The 25,606-nt window shown below is 49.2% G+C and overlaps 1 protein-coding gene across 2 annotated transcripts in view; it reads left to right on the top strand.

Moving 5' to 3' along the window:
* Positions 1 to 25,606, top strand: part of lamb1a (laminin, beta 1a) — a 28,119-nt gene continuing 2,513 nt past the window's right edge. Inside the window, exons 1-30 of one of the 2 annotated variants that reach the window (XM_060060931.1) lie at positions 1 to 158; positions 619 to 815; positions 1,995 to 2,133; positions 4,051 to 4,124; positions 5,266 to 5,454; positions 5,572 to 5,635; positions 5,850 to 6,052; positions 7,199 to 7,319; positions 8,304 to 8,492; positions 9,353 to 9,529; positions 9,831 to 9,943; positions 10,336 to 10,415; positions 10,741 to 10,876; positions 11,164 to 11,322; positions 11,509 to 11,636; positions 12,012 to 12,132; positions 12,490 to 12,664; positions 14,036 to 14,179; positions 14,644 to 14,875; positions 15,269 to 15,432; positions 16,484 to 16,708; positions 16,980 to 17,197; positions 17,425 to 17,521; positions 20,779 to 21,148; positions 21,418 to 21,602; positions 21,984 to 22,225; positions 22,458 to 22,664; positions 23,349 to 23,493; positions 24,056 to 24,263; positions 25,417 to 25,558. In XM_060060931.1, coding sequence (XP_059916914.1) covers positions 128 to 158; positions 619 to 815; positions 1,995 to 2,133; positions 4,051 to 4,124; positions 5,266 to 5,454; positions 5,572 to 5,635; positions 5,850 to 6,052; positions 7,199 to 7,319; positions 8,304 to 8,492; positions 9,353 to 9,529; positions 9,831 to 9,943; positions 10,336 to 10,415; positions 10,741 to 10,876; positions 11,164 to 11,322; positions 11,509 to 11,636; positions 12,012 to 12,132; positions 12,490 to 12,664; positions 14,036 to 14,179; positions 14,644 to 14,875; positions 15,269 to 15,432; positions 16,484 to 16,708; positions 16,980 to 17,197; positions 17,425 to 17,521; positions 20,779 to 21,148; positions 21,418 to 21,602; positions 21,984 to 22,225; positions 22,458 to 22,664; positions 23,349 to 23,493; positions 24,056 to 24,263; positions 25,417 to 25,558 — 4,875 coding nt within the window. In that variant the 5' untranslated portion in view covers positions 1 to 127. Of the gene's footprint in view, positions 159 to 569; positions 816 to 1,994; positions 2,134 to 4,050; positions 4,125 to 5,265; positions 5,455 to 5,571; positions 5,636 to 5,849; positions 6,053 to 7,198; positions 7,320 to 8,303; positions 8,493 to 9,352; positions 9,530 to 9,830; positions 9,944 to 10,335; positions 10,416 to 10,740; positions 10,877 to 11,163; positions 11,323 to 11,508; positions 11,637 to 12,011; positions 12,133 to 12,489; positions 12,665 to 14,035; positions 14,180 to 14,643; positions 14,876 to 15,268; positions 15,433 to 16,483; positions 16,709 to 16,979; positions 17,198 to 17,424; positions 17,522 to 20,778; positions 21,149 to 21,417; positions 21,603 to 21,983; positions 22,226 to 22,457; positions 22,665 to 23,348; positions 23,494 to 24,055; positions 24,264 to 25,416; positions 25,559 to 25,606 lie in introns of those variants that run through there. The other variant, XM_060060930.1, reaches the window with a different exon arrangement.

Raw genomic sequence — 25,606 nt, 5'->3', positions numbered from 1 at the left:
GAGGGGTGAATACGGTCCTGCTGTGCTGTGGAGTCTGCAGGCGAAATGTCCTGCAGAGGTTTGGAGTAAGAGGAGACGCTCGGAGGTAACGGAACGCACGTTACGAGCAACACACAAGAACAGCGACATGTTAATATTTCATCTTGCGGCCCTGCTAGGTAAGTGGATCTTTTCCGTTAGTTCAACAACTTGTTCGCTATCTTTTGTCTTACTTTTACTTTTGCATTGTTTTAATCGATGTTATCCACGTAAAGTTCGATTTCAATCAATTTTAACTTTGATTATGAAGGTCTATTATAATCAACGGATGGAACAACTTACCATATAAATAGCAAAATAAAATCGTACTCGCCGTAACATCGGGCAACTTGTTTTCCCCTGCAAGAAATGAACATCTGACATTGATTAACATCAGTGAAACCACAGCCACAGATGTAGACAGGGACTTCTACAGAGTGGGCAGCATTTTAGGCCGACTTCTTAGAGTTGAATGTGTTTTCAAAACAATAGAAACGCTTCTGCTACCTCCCATAATCCATGCCTGGATTACGTTTTTTTATGTTTTATCTCAACGTTTCTTACACATGGTTGTCCAACGTGTCTCCTCTTCGCTATCAGCGGGGGCCCTCGTCTCGGCCCAGCAGTACGAGGGCCAATACGAGCTCGCCCTCCCCGAGTACAGCGACGTATGCACGGAGGGGAGCTGCTATCCCAACACGGGAGACCTCCTCATCGGCCGATCCCACCAGCTGTCCAGCACATCCACATGCGGACTGCACCGACCTGAACCCTTCTGTATCGTGAGCCACTTACAGGTAAATGTCTATAATGTGCCTGCTCGTTCAACCTCGCTCTGAATTACACTTTACTTTTTATGTTCTTAATTAGGCTACATCCTGTATACATAAGCCTACATTAACATTTAAAACGTTTAAGTCATTACATGCACATTACACATATATATATTATGCATAACAGTGAAAAAAGGGGGGGGGGGGGTGGTTAACTCATATCCTCCCTCTTCTCTCTCTCTCTCTCTCTCTCTCTCTCTCTCTCTCTCTCTCTCTCTCTCTCTCTCTCTCTCTCTCTCTCTCTCTCTCTCTCTCTCTCTCTCTCTCTCTCTCTCTCTCTCTCTCTCTCTCTCTCTCTCTCTCTCTCTCTCTCTCTCTCTCTCTCTCTCTCTCTCTCTCTCTCTCTCTCTCTCTCTCTCTCTCTCTCTCTCTCTCTCTCTCTCTCTCTCTCTCAAGATGTTAGGTTCAGCTCCTGCATTTGAAATGCTTGTCAGTTGGATAGAGCAAGTGGGGGGTGGTGTATGCGGGCCGTCTAGACCATTTCCTCAATCACAACCCCCCCATATTAAGACCCACAGAGCTCTGGTGGGAACCGACGGGAAGAGTCCGGGAGACTCCTTGTCATCCAGATGGAGATCTGATGGTTATTATTATGGGTGATATGTTGAAACAGTCCTAAAAAGAGAGAGAGAGAACACAATGTTTAAGCAGCTTAACATCAAAGGCTCTTGTGACGCATACAATCAGTTGTTGGCACTGTTTAATTCCTGACTTGATTTATTTAAATGAAGAAACTCAATCTTTGATGACTCATGGCTGCTTTTCCTGGTTCAGTTGAACAGATCCCCTTTGAGACGGAGCACAGTGTGGGGCCGACTTTGTCGTAGTGTGTTTGAGGAGGTTCAGCTAGGCGTTGGGTGCTGCTCATGAACACACACACAAGCACACACATCTGGTGGCCAAATGAGCCCCGAATGACAAAGAAAACCATTCAGGCGTCTCAAAACGAGTAAGCACGTCTCTAAACTAACCTAAGAAACAATCACAGAGACGGAGACAACGGTGAGCAGGACACAAAAGACCCCCCACGGCCGCCGCATGAACGAGCCCACCCGCACCGCCTCCAAAGAAAACCTTATCTCCCTGATTCAAGTGTTATTTAATCTCCCCAATCTCTCTCCCTCCGTCCCCTCTCTTCTCCAGGAAGAGAAGAAGTGCTTTGTGTGCGACTCGGCAGCCCTCTACAACCAGCACGGCAACCAGAGCACCAGCCACCGCGTGGAGAACGTGGTCACCACCTTCGCCCACAACCGCCTGAAGACCTGGTTCCAGTCGGAGAACGGTGAGTTTCCCACGGGAAAAAGGACAGAAGAAAATAATTGAATCGAAGAGGTCAATGACGGGGGACTCTACCTACCTACACTCCCCCCGTCCGTCCGCCTCTCTCTCCCTCCCCCCCCCTCTTTCTTCCCCACATCCTCGCTTTCTCAGGCCTCTAGTTACAAAGCGAAGCAGCTGTAATCATACTGAAGGAGGCGAGATTTCAGAGCGAAAGGGAGGGACAGATAAAGAGAGGGAATGAGGCAGAGAGAGAGAGAGCCCTCTGAGCTCTGCGTGTATACGCTGTGACCTGTCGCTAAACTCTGAGATTACAGGCCTAACGTTGGACAATGATTAGCCACAGGGCCGCAGGATGTGTTCTCCGCTTGTAAACGCTGCAGCGCGTGTCATTCCCGCCCAACGCAAGCCAGTTGGTTTTACGAGGCGCGACGTTGCCGGTCGTCGCCGCAATACTCAGGGTCGCGAGCAAGGCAGTGAAACTGTGGGTCGGGGGTTAGAGCGGTTCTGTTCTCTCGTGTCTCTCTTTTGGGCCGGGAAAACTAGTACGCTGTATTTTGTGAATTTGCTGTTGGTTGTGATACAGTGATATTTTTAGGAGCATGTTCTGTTGATTTGCTGATACAATTCATTGGTAGAGTAGATGTTCTCAAAGGCTCCCTGCTGTTCCTCACTGTCGTCCTACAGTGACGCTGGGTGGGCAGTAAAGGAGGCCATGTACACGTGTACGGTCCATTGTCTCCTGTCTTAAAGTGGGGCTAGAAGCCTGCTGCTAAGTTCAGGGGTTCTGCCAGCAATGGCACTGGGATGTCCGAAGCACTTTTCAAGTTTTAAGTTATACTTCCGGTGATCCTAAGGCTGAGGTTTATGCATTTATCTTTTAATTGAGGGGTTTTACAGAGGGCCTCTCATGTAGCATCCATATCATATTAGTTTAGAATTAACCATCTTGGTTTAGGAATTAGTCTCATAAGCTAATCAGATGGCCAGATAAAAAAAATACACACAGCAAAACAAATGAGATCTGTCAGTTTAATTGAAAGAGGGCTGTACAATTTTTGAACTGGTATTGTGTAGATTCATTCTAGGAATATTAAGCAATGTTTATGTGACCCATGACTTAAAGAAATAAACAGCCTATTTCATTAATTTAGACTGGAGAACATTTTTGTCCTCAGTAAGATAGTAAGAAGTGTAACAGAAATGTTTTGCATTATAGAACATAATGCACCAGCGGCTTGGTTTAAAAGAGAACAGAAAACGGTTTTAAAAGTAATCAGAAATGCGGTCTATCAAATGAACAAACCTTAACAATGTGTGTTAGTGGTGTTCATTCTAACAAGCTGAGGACTCTCAACTAAACATGCCTCCAGTGTTGTATACTATGTAATTACTAAGTCGTGATCACACTTCTGCCATCCAACATCAACATCCATGTTTTCTATACCTTTTCCCTCATTTTTTAAATAATGGACAGAAGAGTAGATATATTTGGATAAAACATTGATGTTGTTTAACATTGGTTCAGAAGGAAGTGAATGGGCCCAATAGATAAGTGTGTCCTGTTGTTCTTGGCTCTATTCTCTCGGTGTGTCTGTCTTCCACATTCATCTCTTCCTGTTCTCTTCTTCTGGCCGTTGGTTTTCTTTTTCCAAAGCTTAGAGCAACAAAGACAACACATTTTCCAAATCAGTTTGTTTGGAGAGCGCACACATGGTGTCGTTTATATAACTTTAGCTATAAACTTGATTAAAGTCATGTGATGCTGCAGAGCAGATTAAATACAAAGTTGTATAAGATATTTTACTTACTTACAGTGAGACAGCCTTGCTGCTGTCTCACTGTAAGTAAGTCGACCTTTTGTGTGAGAGATGTTTAATGATTGTGGAATAATGTTTGATTAATGTTTTCCTCCCCACAGGTGAAGAGAAAGTGACCATCCAGTTGGACTTGGAGGCGGAGTTTCACTTCACCCATCTCATCATGACCTTCAAGGTAACCAATCAGGAGGCCCCCTGGTGGACAGGGAGGGGGGAGGGCAGCGTTGTGTCAGTAGAAAGGGAGCTGGTGATCCGGTCATTCTCAATGGGGGGTCCCCTCCCCTCCTCACTCCTTCCCTTGCATTCCTTCATTCTCTCCAACCTCTGGGCCCTCCCCCTCTCTCTATCTCTCCCCCACACTCCCATTCTTCCTCCTCCGCCTCCTTCAACAGACACACACAAACGTGCACACACACACACACACAGACACACACACACACACACACACACACACACACACACACACACACACACACACACACACACACACACACACACACACACACACACACACACACACACCACACTCACAAACAAAGACTCAAGCACACAAATGTTATCAGTGCGATACCAGGCACCATGCAAAATCACATACCAACACACACACACACACACACACACACACACACACACACACACACACACACACACACACACACACACACAGCTGGGTCAGCCTGTGGAATGTGTGAGAAGCCCACCCACCCATGTGGAGGTGTGTTTTTCTCAGGCTCTGTGGTCGCACCGCGGAACGGCCTACAGCCTGATAAACCCCAGGTTGACCATTTGGCCGTGTGCTAGAGGAAATAAAAAAACACACGCGCACACACGGCACACAGATATTAATCCCACACAAAACCACACATATATTTTCTTCAACTGTTTATTTCGGAAAAATAGCCATTTTTTAGCCATGATTTAGAGTAGAGAGAAAGGGTTTAGATTGTAAATGAAACATTATTAAAACCTGTGACCTTGAAACGACAGCCCAACAAGGCACAGTTCCATTTGTATTGGTCTTGAACTCTATCCAAAGGTATTTTCATGTAAAATAACAGCGCACAGGTAGTGTTAGCTAAGGAATGTTGAATTTTGTCCAGTGCACTCAGAATGCAATGGTATAGAACCAGATACGAAGCGATGCAGACCCATGAGTTACATTGTTTGCCGATGACATCTAGAGCATGATACAAGATGACGAATCAAGGGGTGGTTGATATACAGAGGCTAGTGATTACACTCCGTCACCACCTCATCAACCCCAGTCATAAATCTTCCACCCTAACGGATGCTGATGTCTCCAACCCCTCGGCCAGACCTTCCGACCGGCTGCCATGGTGATCGAGCGCTCGGCGGACTTCGGGAAGACGTGGAAGGTGTACCGCTACTTTGCGTACGACTGTGAGACCTCGTTCCCCGAAATCTACCACGGGTCCATGCGGAAGGTGGACGACGTCATCTGCGACACCCGCTACTCCGACATCGAGCCATCCACGGAGGGAGAGGTATGACATCACTTCCCCCGCGCAGAGAGAGCTCCTTAAACAAGGTTTCACGGGTCCCACTAGGATGGGGAAATTGGGAGATTCACATTTTTCTTCATTGATTTTCTTTTGTTTTAGACCATTTACAGAGTGCTGGACCCCGTCTTCTACATCGACGACCCTTACAGCCCCAAGATCCAAGGTAGGCCACTCACATCCACATGGTCCTCACATGCGGTGGTCTTTGGGGGACAAAACAGCAGCGCGGTTACAGATGTTGAAGTCACTTGAGATTAAACTGCCGAAATCCTAAACCAGTTGTTTCCCATGTTTACCTTTGACCCCTGTGTGTGTGTGTGTGTGTGTGTGTGTGTGTGTGTGTGTGTGTGTGTGTGTGTGTGTGTGTGTGTGCACAGACCTGCTGAAGATCACCAACCTCAGGGTGAAGTTCACCAAGCTCCACACCCTGGGGGACAACCTGCTGGACTCCCGCATGGAGATCAAGGAGAAGTACTACTACGCCGTGTACGACATGGTGGTGCGGGGGAACTGCTTCTGCTACGGCCATGCCTCGGAGTGCGCCCCTGTCAAGGGCACCGGGGAGGCGATGGAGGGCATGGTGAGAACCCCCTACCCACCCACTATTAACTACTCAGTCATTTACTACTTATTATAGTACAAAATAGCAAAATAGTCATTACTATTTACTGCTACAAATATTAAATAGTAATAGTTTCTGTTTCCAATTTTGCCTTATTGCAGTGCAACAGGGGAAGTTATAATCCTTGAAAAAACAGGACATGTTCATCTTAATTGTATCACTATAATCTTCATAGTGCGTTTGGGTTCTTGTTGTAGAGTTACAGTACTCTTCTGAATCAATCCTTTGACTCTTGAGTGCTTGAGATGAACACGGAGAGATAGAGAGACAAAGAGAGATGGACAGAGAGAGATGGAGAGATAGAGAGACAAAGAGACAAAGAAAGATGGAGAGAGATAGTGAGACAAAGTGAAGCTGCTGAGTGGTATAGTGTGTTCTTTTGTGCACTGAACATGTAAATGGCTTTGTCTATACAAAAGTCTTCAGACTCCACTTCCTGTTTGATGAGCTACTGTCTTTTACTTCCGCTTCATCCCAGTGTACTGTCTATGCACGCCTTTGTATTTGCCAACAGCTGTGACTGTTGTGTGTATATGTGTGTTTGTGTGTGTGGGCTGAAAGAGTGTAATGATAAAGCCAGAGAAGCCCAAACAAGGCACTTCCTGTTTAGTCTGTGTTCCTGTATAGTCTGTGAGACCCTTTACGAGTACTTCAGCTGTTTGTCTATCACACATTTAAACACATTCAGAATGGCTACAGTGAATAGCCACCAAGTGCTGCTTTTAATCTTCTACGTTAAAATGAACTCGATAGGTAACACGGCAAAACGCCTCTGCTTTTTTTTCAATCATCTTTCCATGGTGTAGAATATTTGGGCCTTTTTACTTTTCTTTGATTGATCTAAAATGCATAGATTCTTTATCATTCTATTGGGTTAATCGACCCTGCTTCTATTGCGGTGATAGCCATTGTTTTCACACTGTGTTCTGGCCGTTTGTCCATGACCCTTTGAGGGTTCAGGGTAAATGAAGACGTAATGGTGTGTTTTCTTGAGATGGACTTAATTTACAATTTTGAAACACTGTCACCATCTTTTCAACTGTTCGATTGACTTGTCTGACATGACTGATGACCTGTTGTGTGGTGGTTGTTCTTGTTGTGCAGGTCCACGGTCACTGCATGTGTAACCACAACACCAAGGGGCTGAACTGTGAGAAGTGTCACGACTTTTACCATGACCTGCCCTGGGGCCCGGCAGAGGGCCGCAACACACACGCCTGCAAGAGTAAGACGGACCAGATATCTCTCTCTCTCTCTCTCTCTCTCTCTCTCTCTCTCTCTCTCTCTCTCTCTCTCTCTCTCTCTCTCTCTCCCTCTCCCTCTCCCTTTCTGTCTCTCTAGCCGTCTTTCTGTCTCACTGTCTCTCTCTGGAGTGTAACAGTTTCTCTCTAGAGGAACTGGAACTCTGTCTTAAGTGTGACTGTAGCTCTCTCTCTCTCCATCCTTTCAGCTCTAACTCTCTGTCTTTGGTGTAGCTGTAACTGTCTGTAGAGTAACTTTAACACTCTCTCTCCCTCTCTCCAGAGTGTAACTGTAGTTCTCTCTCTCCCTCTCTCCAGAGTGTAACTAGCTCTCTCTCTCTCCCTCTCTCCAGAGTGTAACTGTAGCTCTCTCTCTCTCTCCCTCTCTCCAGAGTGTAACTGTAGCTCTCTCTCTCCCTCTCTCCAGAGTGTAACTGTAGCTCTCTCTCTCTCCCTCTCTCCAGAGTGTAACTGTAGCTCTCTCTCTCTCCCTCTCTCCAGAGTGTAACTAGCTCTCTCTCTCTCCCTCTCTCCAGAGTGTAACTGTAGCTCTCTCTCTCCCTCTCTCCAGAGTGTAAGTGTAGCTCTCTCTCTCTCCCTCTCTCCAGAGTGTAACTGTAGCTCTCTCTCTCTCTCCCTCTCTCCAGAGTGTAACTGTAGTTCTCTCTCTCCCTCTCTCCAGAGTGTAACTAGCTCTCTCTCTCTCCCTCTCTCCAGAGTGTAACTGTAGCTCTCTCTCTCCCTCTCTCCAGAGTGTAACTGTAGCTCTCTCTCTCTCTCCCTCTCTCCAGAGTGTAACTGTAGCTCTCTCTCTCCCTCTCTCCAGAGTGTAACTGTAGCTCTCTCTCTCTCCCTCTCTCCAGAGTGTAACTGTAGCTCTCTCTCTCCCTCTCTCCAGAGTGTAACTAGCTCTCTCTCTCTCCCTCTCTCCAGAGTGTAACTAGCTCTCTCTCTCTCCCTCTCTCCAGAGTGTAACTGCAACAGCCACTCTGCCGAGTGCCACTTCGACATGGCGGTGTACGTCGCCAGCGGCAACGTGAGCGGAGGCGTGTGTGACGAGTGCCAGCACTACACCATGGGACACCACTGTGAGCAGTGCAAACCCTTCTACTACCAGCACCCCGAGAAGGACATCAGGGACCCCAACATCTGCCAGCGTGAGTTGAACCCCCCCCCCCCCCCCCCCCCCTGCCCACCGCCTGGCGGTTCACCACCAGGGCTTTATTGGTTTAGTCATATGGGCTCCGTATGGTTTTGTTGCCATGGTTTCACACTTTGAAAAAGATTCTTACCTGAAGTGGTTTGTACATTATATATTTTTTGAGGATTATTGCTTAGACCCCAATATTATCCAGACTATTTGACCATTTAAATGTCGGACATGACAAGCAGACCCAGGACTGCAACTAGTCAGTGCAGTGAGGGGCTGCGCGCTCTCTTTGCCTTTGAGCCCGGCTGTACCACACCTCTACCACTCCTCGCATCTCCGTCCCACTTCTTCGCGCCGGATAGACGCCCCGATCCCCGACATCAGAAGCGAGCTCCCCTCTGGGTGGTGTCTCTGTGTGTGATATGAATCTGGCTGATGGGGTCTGGTGGTCATGAAGGGTTCCTGTGGTGAACACTTGAAAGGGACACCTGCCCTTTGAAGGCACGTCAGCCAGTCAGAGTAACCCAGGGTTAGACGATTCAAGAGACAAGATAGTCACCCTCCAGGCTTTTAAGTGTGTGTATGCTGGGCCGACGTGCAGATGTGTGTTTATTTGTATATTACAAGATCTGACGCCTTAAAGTCCACTTTGGTTTCCTCTGATCCGAGACAAGATTACACCGACCTGTTGTGTGTGATATGTCATGTGTGCATGTTGATGCGTGTGCTTTCTTGTTTAAGAATACTAAGTATACTCTCATGTGTGCGTTTGCGTTTTTCCACAAATGAAACCATGATGAACTCAACATTCATGCCTTGGAAGAGAAGTCACTCTGTCCCTTTCTGTCCCCTTGCGTGTCGCCGTAGAGTGTAACTGCGACCCGGTGGGCTCCATGCACGGCGGGATCTGTGACGGCATGACGGACGTGCGCTCCGGGCTGATCGCGGGTCAGTGCCGCTGCAAGACCAACGTGGAGGGAGAGCGGTGCGACCGGTGCAGGCAGGCCCACCACGGCCTCAGCCAGCACCCCCTGGGGTGCCAGGGTGGGTACACACACACACACGCACACACACACACACACACACACACACACACACACACACACACACACACACACACACACACACACACACACACACACACACACACACACACACACACACACACACACACACACACACACAGTATACAATACACCCGCACACACATCCACACAAATGTACATGGAAACATGTACAACTGAGACACATCATCTACACACACAGAGACACAACTCAGAGATCAAAATGGACAATGTCAATGTCCGCACCTGTTGACCTGTTGTCGTGGCTACGGTTCTGACAGCATGCTCCTGTAACTCCCTGGGAACGGTTCCGGGAGCAAGCCCCTGTGACACCGACTCTGGAGAGTGCTACTGTAAACGGCTGGTCACCGGACGAGACTGTGACCAGTGTCTGGTGAGTACACACACGCACACACATACACACACACACACACACACACACACACACACACACACACACACACACACTCTCTGTCTGTCTCTCTGTCTGTCTGTCTGTCTGTCTGTCTGTCTGTCTGTCTGTCTGTCTGTCTGTCTGTCTCTCTCTCTCTCTCTCTCTCTCTCTCTCTCTCTCTCTCTCTCTCTCTCTCTCTCTCTCTCTCTCTCTCTCTCTTTAACTCTCTCAAACACACACACAAACACACATAAATGCTCGTCCTAGATTTCGAAAGTATGGGGTCAACCAGGCGTTAATGCTTTTACATGTATGTCTGTTTGTCCGTGTGTGTGTGTGTGTGTGTGTGTGTGTGTGTGTGTGTGTGTGTGTGTGTGTGTGTGTGTGAACAGCCTCAACACTGGGGTCTGAGTAACGACATGGATGGCTGCAGACAATGCGACTGTGACCTGGGAGGGGCCGTCAACAACAAGTAAGTTCAAATATTGTGTGACTGACAATGTTTGGTTTCCAAGTATTATAAGACTTCATCCCTTAAACTTGCAGCATGTAAGTTTAAGTTATCAAGCATTATCCGACTTACAATTGATCACTTGAACCAAGTGATCAATTCTATGGATGGATTGATGAGTGCTTGTGATTTAAGCGAAAAAATGTGACAGTGCAGGTTTAGGTTCTCAGGCATAGTCATTCTGCCAGCTCATCAGTATTCTGATAAGGAAGTCTGGTCCGCCAGGAGTTTTGTTTCCCCCATGAGAAACCCTTCCATGTGTCCCTGACCTTGCTGTGCTCCCCAGCTGTTCCCAGGAGACGGGCCAGTGTGAGTGCAGGGAGCACATGTTCGGCCGGCGCTGTGACCAGGTGGAGTCCGGGTTCTACTTCATCGCTCTGGACCACTACACCTACGAAGCAGAGGAAGCCAAATTTGGACCGGTATGTACTTCACAATAACCTCTTATAAAAATTAGACCAATGCTTAATCGTTCAAAATGATTGTTAACATTGAATGACTGCTGCTGTTCTTACTATTATGTTCGCCACCATTTGTTAATGCCACAGCCGGTAATATTGGTACTATACTTTAAACATCGTCATCCTTTCCACTCCTACCATCTCCATCCCCTACATCCCCTTCTCTCCTCTTCTCGTCTCGTCTCGTTCCCTTCCTCCTCCGCCTCCTCTCCTCTTGTCTCCTACTCCTCTGGCTGCTCCCCTTCCAGGGTGTCACCGTGGTGCAGAGACCCCACCCCCAGGACCGCAGTCCCACCTGGACGGGCGTCGGCCTGGTCAACGTTCCCGAGGGGGCCTTCCTGGAGTTCTCCGTGGACAACATCCCGCACTCCATGGAGTATGACATCATCATCCGCTACGAGCCTCAGGTAGGGAGAACCCCCCGTCCCTCTATGAAGCCATGTCCACAAAGACGTGACGTACCGCTACATGAACGGCTCAGTCAAACCTCTAGATGCAGATATAGATTTACAGGTCTGACATTGCATTTTGTGAATGGTAAATATTCCTCGCCATGAATGCCCATGACTGTGTTCCGTTGTGTTGCGCTGCAGCTCCCTGACCAATGGGAAGAGGTTCTGATGACAGTGATGCGGCCTGGACCAATCACAGCAGACAGCCGATGTGCCAACACCATGCCTGATGACGACAACCAAATGAATGCCCTCCACCCAGGCTCCCGGTAAAGCTGCCATTCGTGTGTGTGTGTGTGTGTGTGTGTGTGTGTGTGTGTGTGTGTGTGTGTGTGTGTGTGTGTGTGTGTGTGTGTGTGTGTGTGTGTGTGTGTGTGTGTGTGTGTGTGTGTGTGTGTGTGTGTGTGTGTGTGTGTGTGTGTGTGTGTGTGTGTGTGTGTGTGTGTGTGTGTGTTTAGGAGAGGCTGTGTTTCTGTTTCCTGTCTGTCATGTGTGTGTGTGTTCATATGTGAGTGTCTGTCGTATATGTGTATGTATACATGTTTACATTCTTCTGTGACATCTCACAGTAACCATGCTCAATCCAGATGTGTAAACACTCCCCATGACCCTGTCTGTCCCGTCTTGTTTCTTCACCTCCTCAGCTACGTGGTACTGCAGAGGCCTGTGTGCTTCGAGACGGGTCTGAACTACACCATCCGGCTGAGCCTGCCTCTCTACTCAGCCCTGAGCGATGTCCAGTCCCCCTACACGCTCATCGACTCGGTACGCCCCCCCCCCCCCCCCCCCCAAAACAACCCTGGGGCTCATATTGGGGACTAAATGTTTTCCTGGTGTTAACCTCTAGGTTTGAAAACCTTCCTGTAGGAAGGAAACCTTCCTTCCATACTTCCAATATTTGTATTGAGAATACGTTTGGGTATACTTATATATATATAAAGATATATATCTTTAACCACTAAATATCATCTTGTGCTGATCTTTCCTATGTATATAAGAAATATATGAAAAAAAGCATCAGAATAGATCCTACTCTGGGGTGAGCCTTGGTCATTATTCTGATGTGCTTTAGGAACAATGACCATGAGCTGTGTTACTTAACTGCTGCTGTTTACTCTCCAGATTGTCCTGATGCCTCACTGCAAGAACCTGGACCTCTTCACGGGTTCCGAGTGGGACACCTTCCAGAGGTACCGCTGTCTGGAGAACAGCCAGAGCGTGGTCAAGACGCCCATGACGGACATCTGCTACAACTACATCTTCAGCGTGTCTGCCCTGCTGCACCAGGGAGCCAAAGGTAGGAGGTAGAACCCCCGTAGGCCTCATCGACCTAGTGGCCATCTCCTGCATTCTCCTCCAAGCACCAGCTAGCGTTTTAAACAAAGATGGCTGCCATGTGAATAGGGCGTATGGACATGGAAGATGAATATAACAGAGAAAAGCTGCACTGAATGGAGCAAAACAATGATCAGATATATCATAGAATATATAGAATAGAATATAACAACAACAACAACAACAAGTTGTTATATAGTAAGTAATAATTTGTTGCCAAAATGTGTGAAATGATACATGATGGCTTGATGCAGACGCTCAAGAATTCCTCATCAAGACATCATCTTTCCATGATGTCACTTGGATTCCACTCTTGCCCTCTCCCCCCCTCCCCGTCCATCCATCACCTCCTGCTGTCAAGCACCCCTCAGGGTGTGTGTTTGTGGGCCTTGTCACTCAGCGCTACTGGACGTGCTCGCACGGGCCTTTGTGTGTGTATGTTGAGCCGTTGTGTTGGAACATGTCCATCTCCTAGCTTCCCCCTCTTTCCTGCGTTTTGTAAATTCTTTCCCCTCAAACCCTTGACAAGATGCCGGGATCATAAACATCTCTGCAGAGAAGACGGGGCTGAGCAACATTTGGTATCCATTTGTTGGTGTACTAGAAAATAAAGGGATAGAATATCTTTAATGACACATGTTCATGTGGCCTCCACAAAAATGGTATCCCAAAAAAATGAGAAATCCCAAAATTGCATTCTTTATGAAAATATGTGTGTAGACACACACGGATCATGTTATCCTTTCTGTCATGGTAGCCAGCCTGAACTTGTTCCTGAAGTTTCATTTTGGAACCCTTTGTCTGTGATATCCGTTGGGGAGCATCCCCCCAGGCAGCTCCGCGGTCCGGTTCTTGTTGGTCTCTGGTTCCCAGTCACTTTTAATGAAACTTCCACCGTTTGGTTTCCGGGTTTGTCTGGCTTTGTCTGTTGAGGAATGAGGAACATTCTCTAGGGGTTCAGGGAGAGGTAGGGGCATTGGAAGAGAACAGGTACACTGAGAGGGGAAGTTAAGACGACCCGAACAGGTGGGAAAAATAAATGGGGGCGGGGGTTTTCCCAGAATCTGAGAGTAATTCGTAAAGCAGATTAGTGAGGAGCAGGTCTAGGACATGTTGCAACCGGTTCGAAAGGAAGAAAGCCTGGGGCGCCAGACAACGTGGATCCAAAAACAAGACCCCCACACACACTAGCAGACATATGTGTACAGTCTGGTTAGTCTCGGTCATGACGTCATCACGTAACGCAGTAACAGGGGATAGATGATTACCAATGACGGGAGCAGTCGATGAACCGATGTGTCTGAATGCTTTCCTCTTTGCTCTCCATTTGCAGCATGCCAGTGTGACCCCCAGGGGTCCCTCAGCACGGTGTGCGAGCCCAGTGGCGGCCAGTGCCAGTGTCGACCCAACGTGGCGGGCAGGAACTGCGACAGCTGCTCCCCCGCTACCTACCAGTTTGGACCCAATGGCTGCAGAGGTGGGCGGCCCAAACACGACCGCTGCAATGAGCTCAGCACACCTTCACCTGCTCCAATGAGAGACAATACAGAGAGAGTTAATTATAATAAAAAAAGATTTCCTTGACACTGTGTAGTACAGCATGGATACTCTATATTGAACTTGATAACACATCATATGTTTGATATCATATGCAGGACATCCCATGTTCTTGCCTTTCATTCCATAGTATGTTGTTGTTTCAGGTCTATCCGTGTTTCTTTTAAATATTTCATATTTCGTATTATCCCCTTTTCTCCATCATATTATCAATCATGTGTTATGTTTTCCCTCCTACCCCACCCACACACACACACACACACACACACACACACACACACACACACACACACACACACACACACACACACACACACACACACACACACACACACACACACACACACACACACACGCACACGCACACGAACACACCCTCTGCAGCCTGCGAGTGTGACCCCCAGGGCTCGGAGAGCTCGTTCTGCGACGCGTTGGGGGGGCAGTGCGCGTGCCTGCGCGGGGCGTACGGGCGCCAGTGCGACCGCTGTCTGCCCGGCCACTGGGGCTTCCCCAGCTGCCGGCCCTGCGGCTGCAACGGCCACGCCGAGGACTGCGACCCCCACGGCGGGCAGTGCCTGGGCTGCCGGGAGTTCACCACGGGATACGGCTGTGACCGGTACGGCCCCCACCCCTCCCTCGGGCCCCACCGTGGGTCACATTAACCAGTGTGTCATGTGTGGGTGGGCGGGGATGTGGATGTGGGTGGGTGTGTATGTGTGGATTTCGTTTGTGGATGTTACAGGGGATTGTGTGTGTGTGTGTGTGTGTGTGTGTGTGTTGTGTGGTGTGTGTGTGTGTGTGTGTGTGTGTGTGTTTTGTTTAAGATCTTCGTGTTATATTGTAACATCAACGTGTTCACACTATGTATAGTCCCAGTAAATGTAGCTCTCTCTGACGATCCTCAAAGCCTGCAATGCCTTGCCTTATGGCTCCAGCTTTGCATAGTGACCGTTGCCCTGTGAGGGCTGAGGACTGAACCCGTGTTGTTGTGAACGTCACCCCCTCCCAGGTGTCTGGAGGGTTACTATGGCGATCCTCAGCTGGGCTCCGGGGACCACTGCCGTCCCTGTATGTGCCCCGACGGGCCTGGCAGTGGCAGGCAGTTCGCTGGAAGCTGCTACCTGGGTCAGGATGACCTCCAGGTGCAGTGCGTCTGCAGCCCCGGCCACAGAGGTGAGGAAACACCTCCCCACAATGCACTGCTGCAGCGCCAGAGAGCTTAGCCAACACCAGGCAGAGAGAGAGAAAGTGTTGAGCAATCAATCACACTTATTGATAATGTGTTCAACACTGATTTGCAGAGTAATTGCCTATTGTTTTGATTTGTCAGCCAGAGGGTTTGCTCAAATATAACATTCATGTGTGAAGACAGTTCCTCTGTAAAACACAGTGTAGAGGCTGAGAAGCCATGACAGTGCTGTATTCATCCCCGCGGCACCACACAGTTGGTGTGTTACTGTCAGGCTTCAGGCACCCAGCTACAGTCAGACAGCGTGCCAGCAGCACCTGGTGACATGTAATCAGCGGGCTGTAAAGGTTCCATCACGTGCCTGATTACAGATCAGTGCTGCTGGCACACGCCCCCCCCCCCAGCCCCTTCAGGAAGCCATGCTTATATTCACATGTGATGGAAGCGGATGAGGGCATGCTGGATGTGAAGGGAAGCGTGTTATTACAGCAGGAAATGGCTGTTGTATCCCTGGCGCCCATAAAGAGCCCAGCGCTAGCGGGTGGTCACGTGTGGGCAGGCCGCCATGGGGCTCGGTGATGCCAGCGTGCCTCAGGACGGACCTCAGTAGCAGACCTGTTGCACGTTGAGCGATCAATCTGAGCCGGTTAAACCAGCCATCACCACACACACTCCGGGAGAGATCTCCTGCATGGCAACATGGAGCACCATGCCATATAACATTATCTGCAAACCTTACAATTAACCGGCTTCCAAGACCACCAACCTGTGTCCTTTGTCTGGGGAGCCCATTGAAAGTCACCCAGGTGGAGCGTGGCCTTCACCTCGGTACCGGGCAGGATTTGACATTGTTGACTTTGTTTTATACTGTCCTTTCTCCAACTTTCCGAGAGGGTAATATGTATTATGTTTACATATATTACGTATATATTTTAATATTAATATATCCATATATATATATACATATAATATTTATATTTGATACATAATCATCATTGATCTCCCTCGCCTTGTTCTCCATCTTCCCGTCGCCAGGCGCCCGGTGTGACGAATGCTCCCCTGGTTTCTATGGCAACACCCAGGAGGCGGGCGGCCAGTGCGAGCAGTGCCAGTGCAACAACAACATCGACATGCTGGACCCGGGCGCGTGCGACGCCGCCACGGGCCGCTGCCTCAAGTGTCTGTACCACACCGACGGGCCCGGCTGCCACAGCTGCAGGCTGGGTTACTACGGCGACGCCCTGACGCAGAGCTGCAGGAGTACGTCAAGACATCATCCGGTTCAGCACTGATCACACGATGACAGATTACAGAGTAGATGACATGATTACAGATTACAGCAATTATTACTTGGATCCAGAGAGTGTGTGTGTGTGTGTGTGTGTGTGTGTGTGTGTGTGTGTGTGTGTGTGTGTGTGTGTGTGTGTGTGTGTGTGTGTGTGTGTGTGTGTGTGTGTGTGTGTGTGTGTGTGTGTGTGTGTGTGTGTGTGTGTGTGTGAGACACTCTAACCCCCTGCTCTCCCCTTCCCAGAGTGTGTGTGCAACAAGCTGGGCAGCACGGCGGCCAGCTGCCCAGCCGACGGGGACTGCCACTGCGACGGGACCAGCGGCCAGTGCCAGTGCCTGCCCATGGTGGGGGGGCAGCACTGCGACCGCTGCCTGCCCGACACCTGGAACCTGGCCAGCGGGCGGGGCTGCGAAGTCTGCGACTGCGACCCCGCCCACTCCTATGGAAGCTCCTGCAACGAGGTGGGTGCACCAGCGCCAACAAACAACCATCTGGTGGTTCTCTTACCGTTTTCTCATGACTGTTTCATACTGCTCTCGTGACAGCCTGTTTTAATTCATCATCAGTGTGTTCAGATTCGATCTGGAAATGGTTGGGATGGAACCATTGTGAGCGTGACCCATAGACTGAAGGTGCTATAGGAGGGGGTGTGATGAGAGTGGTCTGTGTGTGTGTGTGCTGTGTCCAGATAAGCGGCCAGTGTTCCTGTAACGCCGGCTTCGGAGGACGCACCTGCAGGGAGTGCAGAGAGCTGTACTGGGGCGACCCAGAGGTCAAGTGCCACGGTGAGGGTTTGTGTGTGTATGTGCGTGTGTTTGTGTGTTTTCTTAGTTCCCCGCTGGTCTGGGACTCCCTGACCTGAGTGAAGAAAAAGGATCTTAATCCCCGCTGCTGGCCGTAGATCCTCTTATGCACGCCATTACTCGCCCCGCAGCATGGCAACGGCAGCATGGCAACGGCAGCATGGCAACCCATGAAGCCCAGCCACTCATGACTTCCCTGAGGCTTGTGGCGGGAGCAGGCAGAAGGGCGCCTCAGCTGTTCCGGACCCTTCCTCCCCATACGCCCCCGCTGATCTCTGCAGTATGGGCTCCAGATGTTAGCCTCCAAGCCCCGCTGCCTGCAGTCGTGTTACCATGGCGACCAGGCGGGGGATCTGTCTGAGCCTTCCAATATCCCACAGTCTCCCACAATGCACCTTTGTCCTGGGAGGTTGCTGTCCCGTATCGCTGCGACGTGAGTTTCCTGACAACAGAAAGAGAACTCTGTTCTATCTTTGGGCTGACCGAGGCGCTTGCCTGCCGGCTTCTCTCACAAGACACTTTGAAGCTCATTATAAGCCACTGAAGCACACTGTTCATTTAGAAAGCGGAATGGGTCAGAGTCACCAACTGAGCGTTTACTAGTTGCCTTTATGTGTGGGGCGCCATACAGCAGAGACGAAACCAACCTGTATCCAGTGTGACTAATGGTTCCATTACAGGCCAAAGGGTCTGTTTTCCCATTCAGAACTTATCAGAGAAGAACCCTTGCTCCCCAAAGCCCAGGTTATTCTGGCTCTGGCAGTGGTCTGTGTTTTCTCGGGGTGAAGGAGATGTTGACAGAAGTCCTCAGTGTTTGCTTGGAGAGGTGGTGCAAGGCAGGAAGACCCCCTCTATCCTCCCCAAAGTCTATGTGCTGTGCCGGTGTCAGGTTTCCTCCGCCTCATGTTGACTCGGCCGCCATGTTGGGTTCTGACCTCAAATCAAACACTCTCCACTAGCTGTCCATACATGGTGGGGCTCTTGAGATGTCTCTGCGCATGTTTGGTCAGCGAGTGAGGCAATCACTTAATCTCAGCTCCACTGATCACCCCATTGCAATGCTGGTCTATACTTCATGTCGGCACCAGGAAACAAATATTTATATGTATTCATTATATTCAAATATTTATTTTATATAGTATTCCACACACACACACACACACACACACACACACACACACACACACACACACACACACACATACACATACACATACACATACACATACACATACACATACACATACACATACACATACACATACACACACACACATACACATACACACAGAGACGGACACAGACACACATACACACACACACCTGTAGCTACTACAGGGAACCAAGGCTGTACCTTGGTTAGGGTGCATAGAGAGTGTAGTCCACATTTCAAGCTCCACTCCCAGGACTAAGAAAAATTGCACGACTGACCGAGTTCCTGAGACTTGCCCTGTGGGGGTCCCCCCGCCTGCCACTCGTTCTAAGCCCGGGTCCAGGCTAGGGTTAGGGTTAGGGCACAGACGCCTGATGTGTCTTGGCCAGGGCCTTCCAGCTGCAACCAGGTACTGACGTTTCCTAATCTCCTGAAGTACCCCCCCTCCACAAACGTGCGTCCCAGCAGCCAGCCCCTCCACACACCTCCACCCTCTAGCTCAGAGCCAGGTGGACGCTGTGTGTTGCAGACAGTTAGGAATGCTCATCCTTATCGACCGCTGAGTGAACAAAAGATGCGTTGTTGAGAGAAGGGAGGACAAGTCTCACCGTGCCGAAGGGAACAAGTGTATCCTGTACAACTGCCTGTTCTCAACATGGGGCTTCATGGTGAAGCACTCAGATGTTTTATGGAGTGTTACAAAATGTCTTTATTTGACCCATGCTCTTTGCTTCTGTTGCCTCTGGAAATGGACACATGAGGGGGGGCGGGGGGTGTTAGTGATAGGTGGTTCAAGTCATGTCAAAAACCCTTTGACTTAAATCCCTGTGTATCCATGTGGTGCAAGTTTGCATATGCGCGTGTGTGTGTGTGTGTGTGTTTAGAGTAGACTGTATGTACAGGTGTGAATTATTCCATATTATAATATGACCTGGCTTCTAGGGCTGAATGTGTGTGTGTTTGTTGGCCTTGTGTGATGGTTGGTTTTTAAAGACATCAGTTTGCTGGTGGTCTGTTTGCCTACACCCTTGGAGCCCTTTGCTCATCACACATTGTGCATACTTCCTTTCAAGTAGACAAACATCCTCCTCTTTCTCCAATACCTCCCTCACTCCCTCCCTGATCCCTTCCACTGATATGTCCTTCCTCCCAGAATTCCTCTTGTCTGCATCCTATCCGCCATCTACCTCTCACACACGGGTTCAGCATTCTAAATAAGGCCCAGAAAGAAAAGCTTTGGATTTTTTTATGAAACGGGTTTGACCACTAGTTATAGCTCCCCCTGTCATAGCTAGTCAAAACATTTTGGAGACCTTTGTTCTTCCCGTCTACATAAGATAATTTCATTTGACAACTCTCAGGTGTTCACATTTGGAGTAGTTGATTGTAGAGTTTTTGCCCAATTCACTTTCCATTAATAATAATATTATAAATCCCTCCTCTCTTTATTGCAAAGCATTCTTTCTGCGTACAAGGGAACCCTAACATTTCAGTCCATGTCGATTCCGTGGCCATTCTATCCACACACAGGATGTACTTGAAGTTTGGCCTTTAAGTCGTCATGTGTCTGGGTTGACTGATAGCAGCTGCGGGACTGACGTTGGGAAGTTGCGCAGGCACATTTTGGCGTTTCTTCCATCGCTGGCTGTTAATCACTTTAGTTCATATCAGCATACAGAGTTGGTTTAAAATCCTTATTGATAGAACATCTTTAGAACATCTTTTTCACAGCAGTTCAATAATGTGACTTCCTACGGGTTCACTTCTGCTCTGGCGTGGGCTGAGGACGCTAAGACATACAATTTAAGGGGAATATGTACTGGAATTCTAAGCCTAAATTGTTAAAATAAATTAATATAACCGAGTATATTACGAACAAGGGAACTTTGCTCTCACCTTTACAAGTGACAAAGAAATTTGAAATTGGGCGGTTCCTTTTTTCTGAAAACAACTAGGCCTAGTTAAAACTACCGGCTTGTCGCAAAGAGAACTCCGACTGACCGACCACAGTAACGACGCCCTTCCGGGTTGCTTCACATCAAGTCGATGGCATCCGCTCACTCTAACCCCCCCCCCCCCCCCCCAGCCTGCGACTGCGAGCCCCGGGGGACCGCCGAGCAGCAGTGCAACAAAGCCAGCGGCCGCTGCGTGTGCGTGGAGGGGGCGTCCGGCCCGCGCTGCGATGTGTGCGCCCGGGGCTACTCGGGAACCTTCCCCGACTGCCAGCGCTGCCACCAGTGCTTCGCCGACTGGGACGTGGTGGTGGGCCAGCTGGCCAACCAGACCCACCGGTTGGTCACTAAGGTGAACGGCATCAAGGCCGGCGGCGTCACGGGCCCCTACAAGCAGACCATGGACAACCTGGAGAGGAGCGCCGCCGACGTCAGCACCCTGCTGTCCCAGAACCCCGCCACCCAGCCGCTCTCGGAGATCCAGGGCCTGCTCCAACAAGCCACGTGAGGACGCATGGCAAAGGGAGCTTTAAGGGAGTTCTTTCTTTCCCTCTTTGGGTCAGATAGGGTCAGGGGTGTGTCATAAATGTACGGTCTGTTAAGCCCTTTGAGACTGTACCGGTGATTAATTTAATTTGATGGTTAAGGGTGGCCCTAACTCTAATACCTTCAAGAAAGAGGATATCTTTTTTGTAAGAAGGTTTATTTGCAGTAAAATAAAGGCATGGTAAATAACCCAACCTGTGATGATGACATGTTGTTGTGTCTCTCAGCGATCTGATGGCCGCGCTGGGCGAGAAGTTGAACCAGACGGAGGAGTCTCTGGCTCTGGTGAAGGCGGAGGACAACAGCACCAACAGCAAGCTGGACGCCCTGCGGGACGACGCCCAGAAGCTGCAGCGCACCGTCCAAGACCTGCTGGACCAGGTGGAGTTCATCAAGAACTCTGATATCAGAGGTACGTACCACTGGGAACTATCCCATAATCTATATACAGGTACATCTAAATGATTTAGAATATCGTGGAAATGATGATTAATTTCAATAATTCTATTTAAAAAGTGAAACTCATGTATTATATAGATTCATTCCACCAAAGGTGAAATATTTCCCTTCGGGTGTAATGAATCAGTATAATATATGAGTTTCACTTTTTCAATTGAATAATTGATATTAATTAAGTTTTCCAAAATATTCTAATTTAATGAGATGCACCTGTCTATACATATGTACCCAGAGCTGACCCAGACTCCTTATTCTTAATGCAGATTCAGAAATGTTAAAGTGCAGTGTTTCAGCCACACTCGTTACAGTTCTTCTGCTTGTGTCCTCTCACCAGGGGCGACGGACAGCGTCACTAAATACTACAAGCAGTCTCTGGCGGCGGAGGCCCGAGCGAACGCCTCCACCATTGACGCCGGCAGCCCCACGGAGAGCTCTGCCACCCTGCGGCGAGCCACCGAGAGCCAGATGAACCAGACCAAGGACGAGTTCCTCCGGCGCCAGGAGGAGCACGCCAAGAGACTGGACGACCTGGCCGGGGAGCTGGAGACCCTCGACCTATCAGAGCTCAGCGAGAAGGTATGACACAGAGTAGGGGGCCAACCAATCGTCGGTTTGTGTTTAGAAAATAAAGTGAAATACATCAAAAACCATCGGACTGCCGTTTTGCATTCATGACGGCTAATAGAGCGATGGTCGACATCTGTCTCTGAAAACCTGGAAAACACTTTGATCTTAATTTCCTTTTGATATTACAGTATGGTTGTGCAGTCCTGGTATTCAATTCTTGCCTTCCTCCCCCCGCCCTCAGACCTGTGGCAGCCCAGCAGGACAGGAGGCCTGTTCGGACTCCCCCTGTGGGGGTCTGAACTGTGTGGACGGCCACGGCAAGCGGAGGTGTGGAGGGGAGGGCTGTGACGGCCTTGTGTCCCTGGCCCACAACTCCTGGCAGCAGGCCCAGGACTTTGACAAGGAGATCACCAGCGCCATGGAGGAGGTGGAGAAGCTCTCCAAGATGGTGAGGGGAGCCCAAATGTTGACTTTGTTTTGCTTATGGATGCAGTCACTCACCCAGGTGATACCTGTGCAAATGGCATATACACTTGTAGCGGGCCTGTGGGTGTGGGTTTCCACGCCACCAGTTGAATAGACAATACCGACACAACACACAAAGCAGGTTCAACTTAGGATGGTTTATTCACCTAGTAAACACAACCAGGGTGGGAAAAGGGTCATCCACCTCCTTAATGATCCAGTCCTCTCTGTATCTTGCTAGCCCCAGCTCCGGCTTGTGGTAGCCTGCTCTCCCTTTCAACTCCAAGCACTCCAGCTTAATGGCCTTCAGAACTGCCTCGCTAACTGGAGGAATTCCATATATGGCCTGGGGGTGGAGCCAGCTGGTTGCCAGGCCAACCACTCCCCTCACTGCTCCCTGGCGTCTGCCACACACTATACACTATACTAGACAAAGCATGCTTTGAAGACAACTGGTATTTACTATCCTGAAGTTAGGATACAGACTTTTTTTACCTGTTGATTAAACAATGTAGGGCCATTTCTGGAGGAAATGCCCTGATCATATGAAGATTTGGTTTTAGTAGAAGAACAACTGAAAAGGCAGAACAGTGATGCAGTATATATGCTGTGGGCAGTCTTCTAAAAAGAGGGGTCTTGTTGTTTGGTTCCGCCTTTTCATGTCCAGGTGTCTGAGGCCAAGCTGAAGGCAGACGAGGCCAAGCTGAGCGCTCAGGACGTCCTGCAGAAGACCAACCAGACCAAGCAGCGCGTGGACCGCAGCAACGAGGAGCTGCGCACCCTCATCAAGCAGATCAGAGACTTCCTCACCGGTAGGCCCATCCCACAACCTGTTATAGGCCCCTCCCACAACCTGTTATAGCTCTCCTTTATAATGATTAACCTCACCGATAGGCCCCACCCACAACCTGTTACAGCTCTCCTTTATAATGATTAACCTCACCGATAGGCCCCACCCACAACCTGTTATAGCTTTCCTTTATAATGATTAACCTCACCGGTAGGCCCCTCCCACAACCTGTTAAAGCTCTCCTTTATAATGAATAACCTCACCGGTAGGTCCCTCCCACCACCTGTTATAGGCCCCTCCCACAACCTGTTATAGCTCTCCTTTATAATGAATAACCTCACAGGTACCTCTCACACAACCTCTTATAGCTTTCCTTTATAATGAAAAAACTCATTATAAAGTAGACCTGTTATAGCTCTTCTTTGTAATGAATACATTTAATGGTAGGTCTCCAAAAAAGGGGTGGCTGTTTTTGTTCTGCCCAGGGACAACAGATGTAAATTGGGTTACTAGCAGATTCGGGTGCGCCTGATAGTGCACTGTCTGTGTTAAAAATAACCCCTTTGTCCTTTGGCGCCTCCTAGAGGACGCAGCCGACCTGGAGAGCATCGAGAAGGTGGCCAACAAGGTGCTGGCCATGCAGATGCCCACCACCCCCGCCCAGCTGCAGAACCTGACCGAGGAGATCCGGGAGCGTGTGGGAGACTTGGGTCACGTGGAGAGCATTCTCAACCAGAGCGCCGAAGACATCCAGAAGGCAGAGAACCTTCTGGAGGAAGCCCGCCGAGCCAGGTATGTGCCGTCATTTGAATCCATTCCTCCTAGTCATAGTAGGTGTGACAAATAAATACACTTTATGAATGAAATTAAGTGACTTTGGTCCACAGGGGGGAAGTCAAACATGACTGGATTTTTACTTGAACATTTTAAATTTCTTCAATTGTCCACATCTAGTAAGTAAAGTAAAATGTATTTATAAGGCACATTTAAAAACAGTTTTCACTGGCCAAAGTGCCGTACCTGGTGCAGAAAAGGCATATAAAAGAATACATACCACATACATAGACAGTACACGAAAACATAAAAAATAACATATCACAAAAGGGGAGGAAAGGCCCGGGAGAGGAGGTGTGTTTTGAGCTTAGATTTAAAAATGGTGCCAGAAGGAGCGTCTCTAATTGAAGGCGGCACTTCGTTCCAAAGGCGGGGGGGGCAGCCACAGCCAAAGCTCTGTCCCTTCTCTGGTTTAATCGAGTGCGTGGAACGTGCAGGAGACCCGTGCTACCTGATCTAAGGGACCTGGGAGCTGGATGAGCTCTGTGATGTAGGGCGGGGCCAGGCCATTTCCGGCTTTAAAAAACATAAGCGGGGTTTTAAAATGAATTCTGTGCTAGATAGGTAACCAGTGGAGGGAAGCTAGGAGGGGGGTTATATGATCCCGCTGTCTGGACCCAGTCGGCAGCCTTGCTGCGGAGTTCTGGACCAGCGGAAGGCGAGAGAGGAGTGATTGAGGGAGACCTAGGTAAAGGGAGTTGCAGTAATCCAGCCGTGAATAGAATGAAGGCGCGTATTACTTTTTCCAGATTGTGAAATGATAAATGGGATTTCATTTTAGCAATGACTCAGCTGGTAAAAACTGATCTTGACTGCGGCAGCAATTTGCTTGTCAAAGCAGAAATTATTCGAGCACGACAAGAGGATGTTGTGGTCGACGGTGTCAAAGGCGGCACTGAGGTCTAATAAGATCAAAATGGCTAGTCTAGACTGAGGAGCAGGTCATTCATTACTTTCAGCAAGGCTGTCTCAGTGCTGTGACGTGATTTAAAACCTGATTGGAAGGGTTCCAAAAAATCTCGGCATGGTTTCAAAATACATCTATGTATATTGCGAACCGGCCACAATGTTTGCCATAATCGTTTGTTGTGCGTGTGTGTGTGCGTGGCAGTAAGGAGGCGTCTGACGTGCGGGACTCAGCAGTGCTGGTGAAGGAGGCCCTGGAGGAGGCTGAGCGGGTCCAGGCCACGGCCAGCCAGGCCATCCGACAGGCCAACTCCGACATCAAGGACACCAACAAGCTGCTCTCCTCGGTAGGAAGGCTGACTGACTTTTATTACTGGGTGAAATTCTGGTTTGTA

This window comes from Gadus macrocephalus, chromosome 9 (assembly GCF_031168955.1).
Source record: "Gadus macrocephalus chromosome 9, ASM3116895v1".
Classification (NCBI taxonomy): domain Eukaryota; kingdom Metazoa; phylum Chordata; class Actinopteri; order Gadiformes; family Gadidae; genus Gadus; species Gadus macrocephalus.
This window is presented reverse-complemented; position numbering and strand designations above follow the sequence as displayed.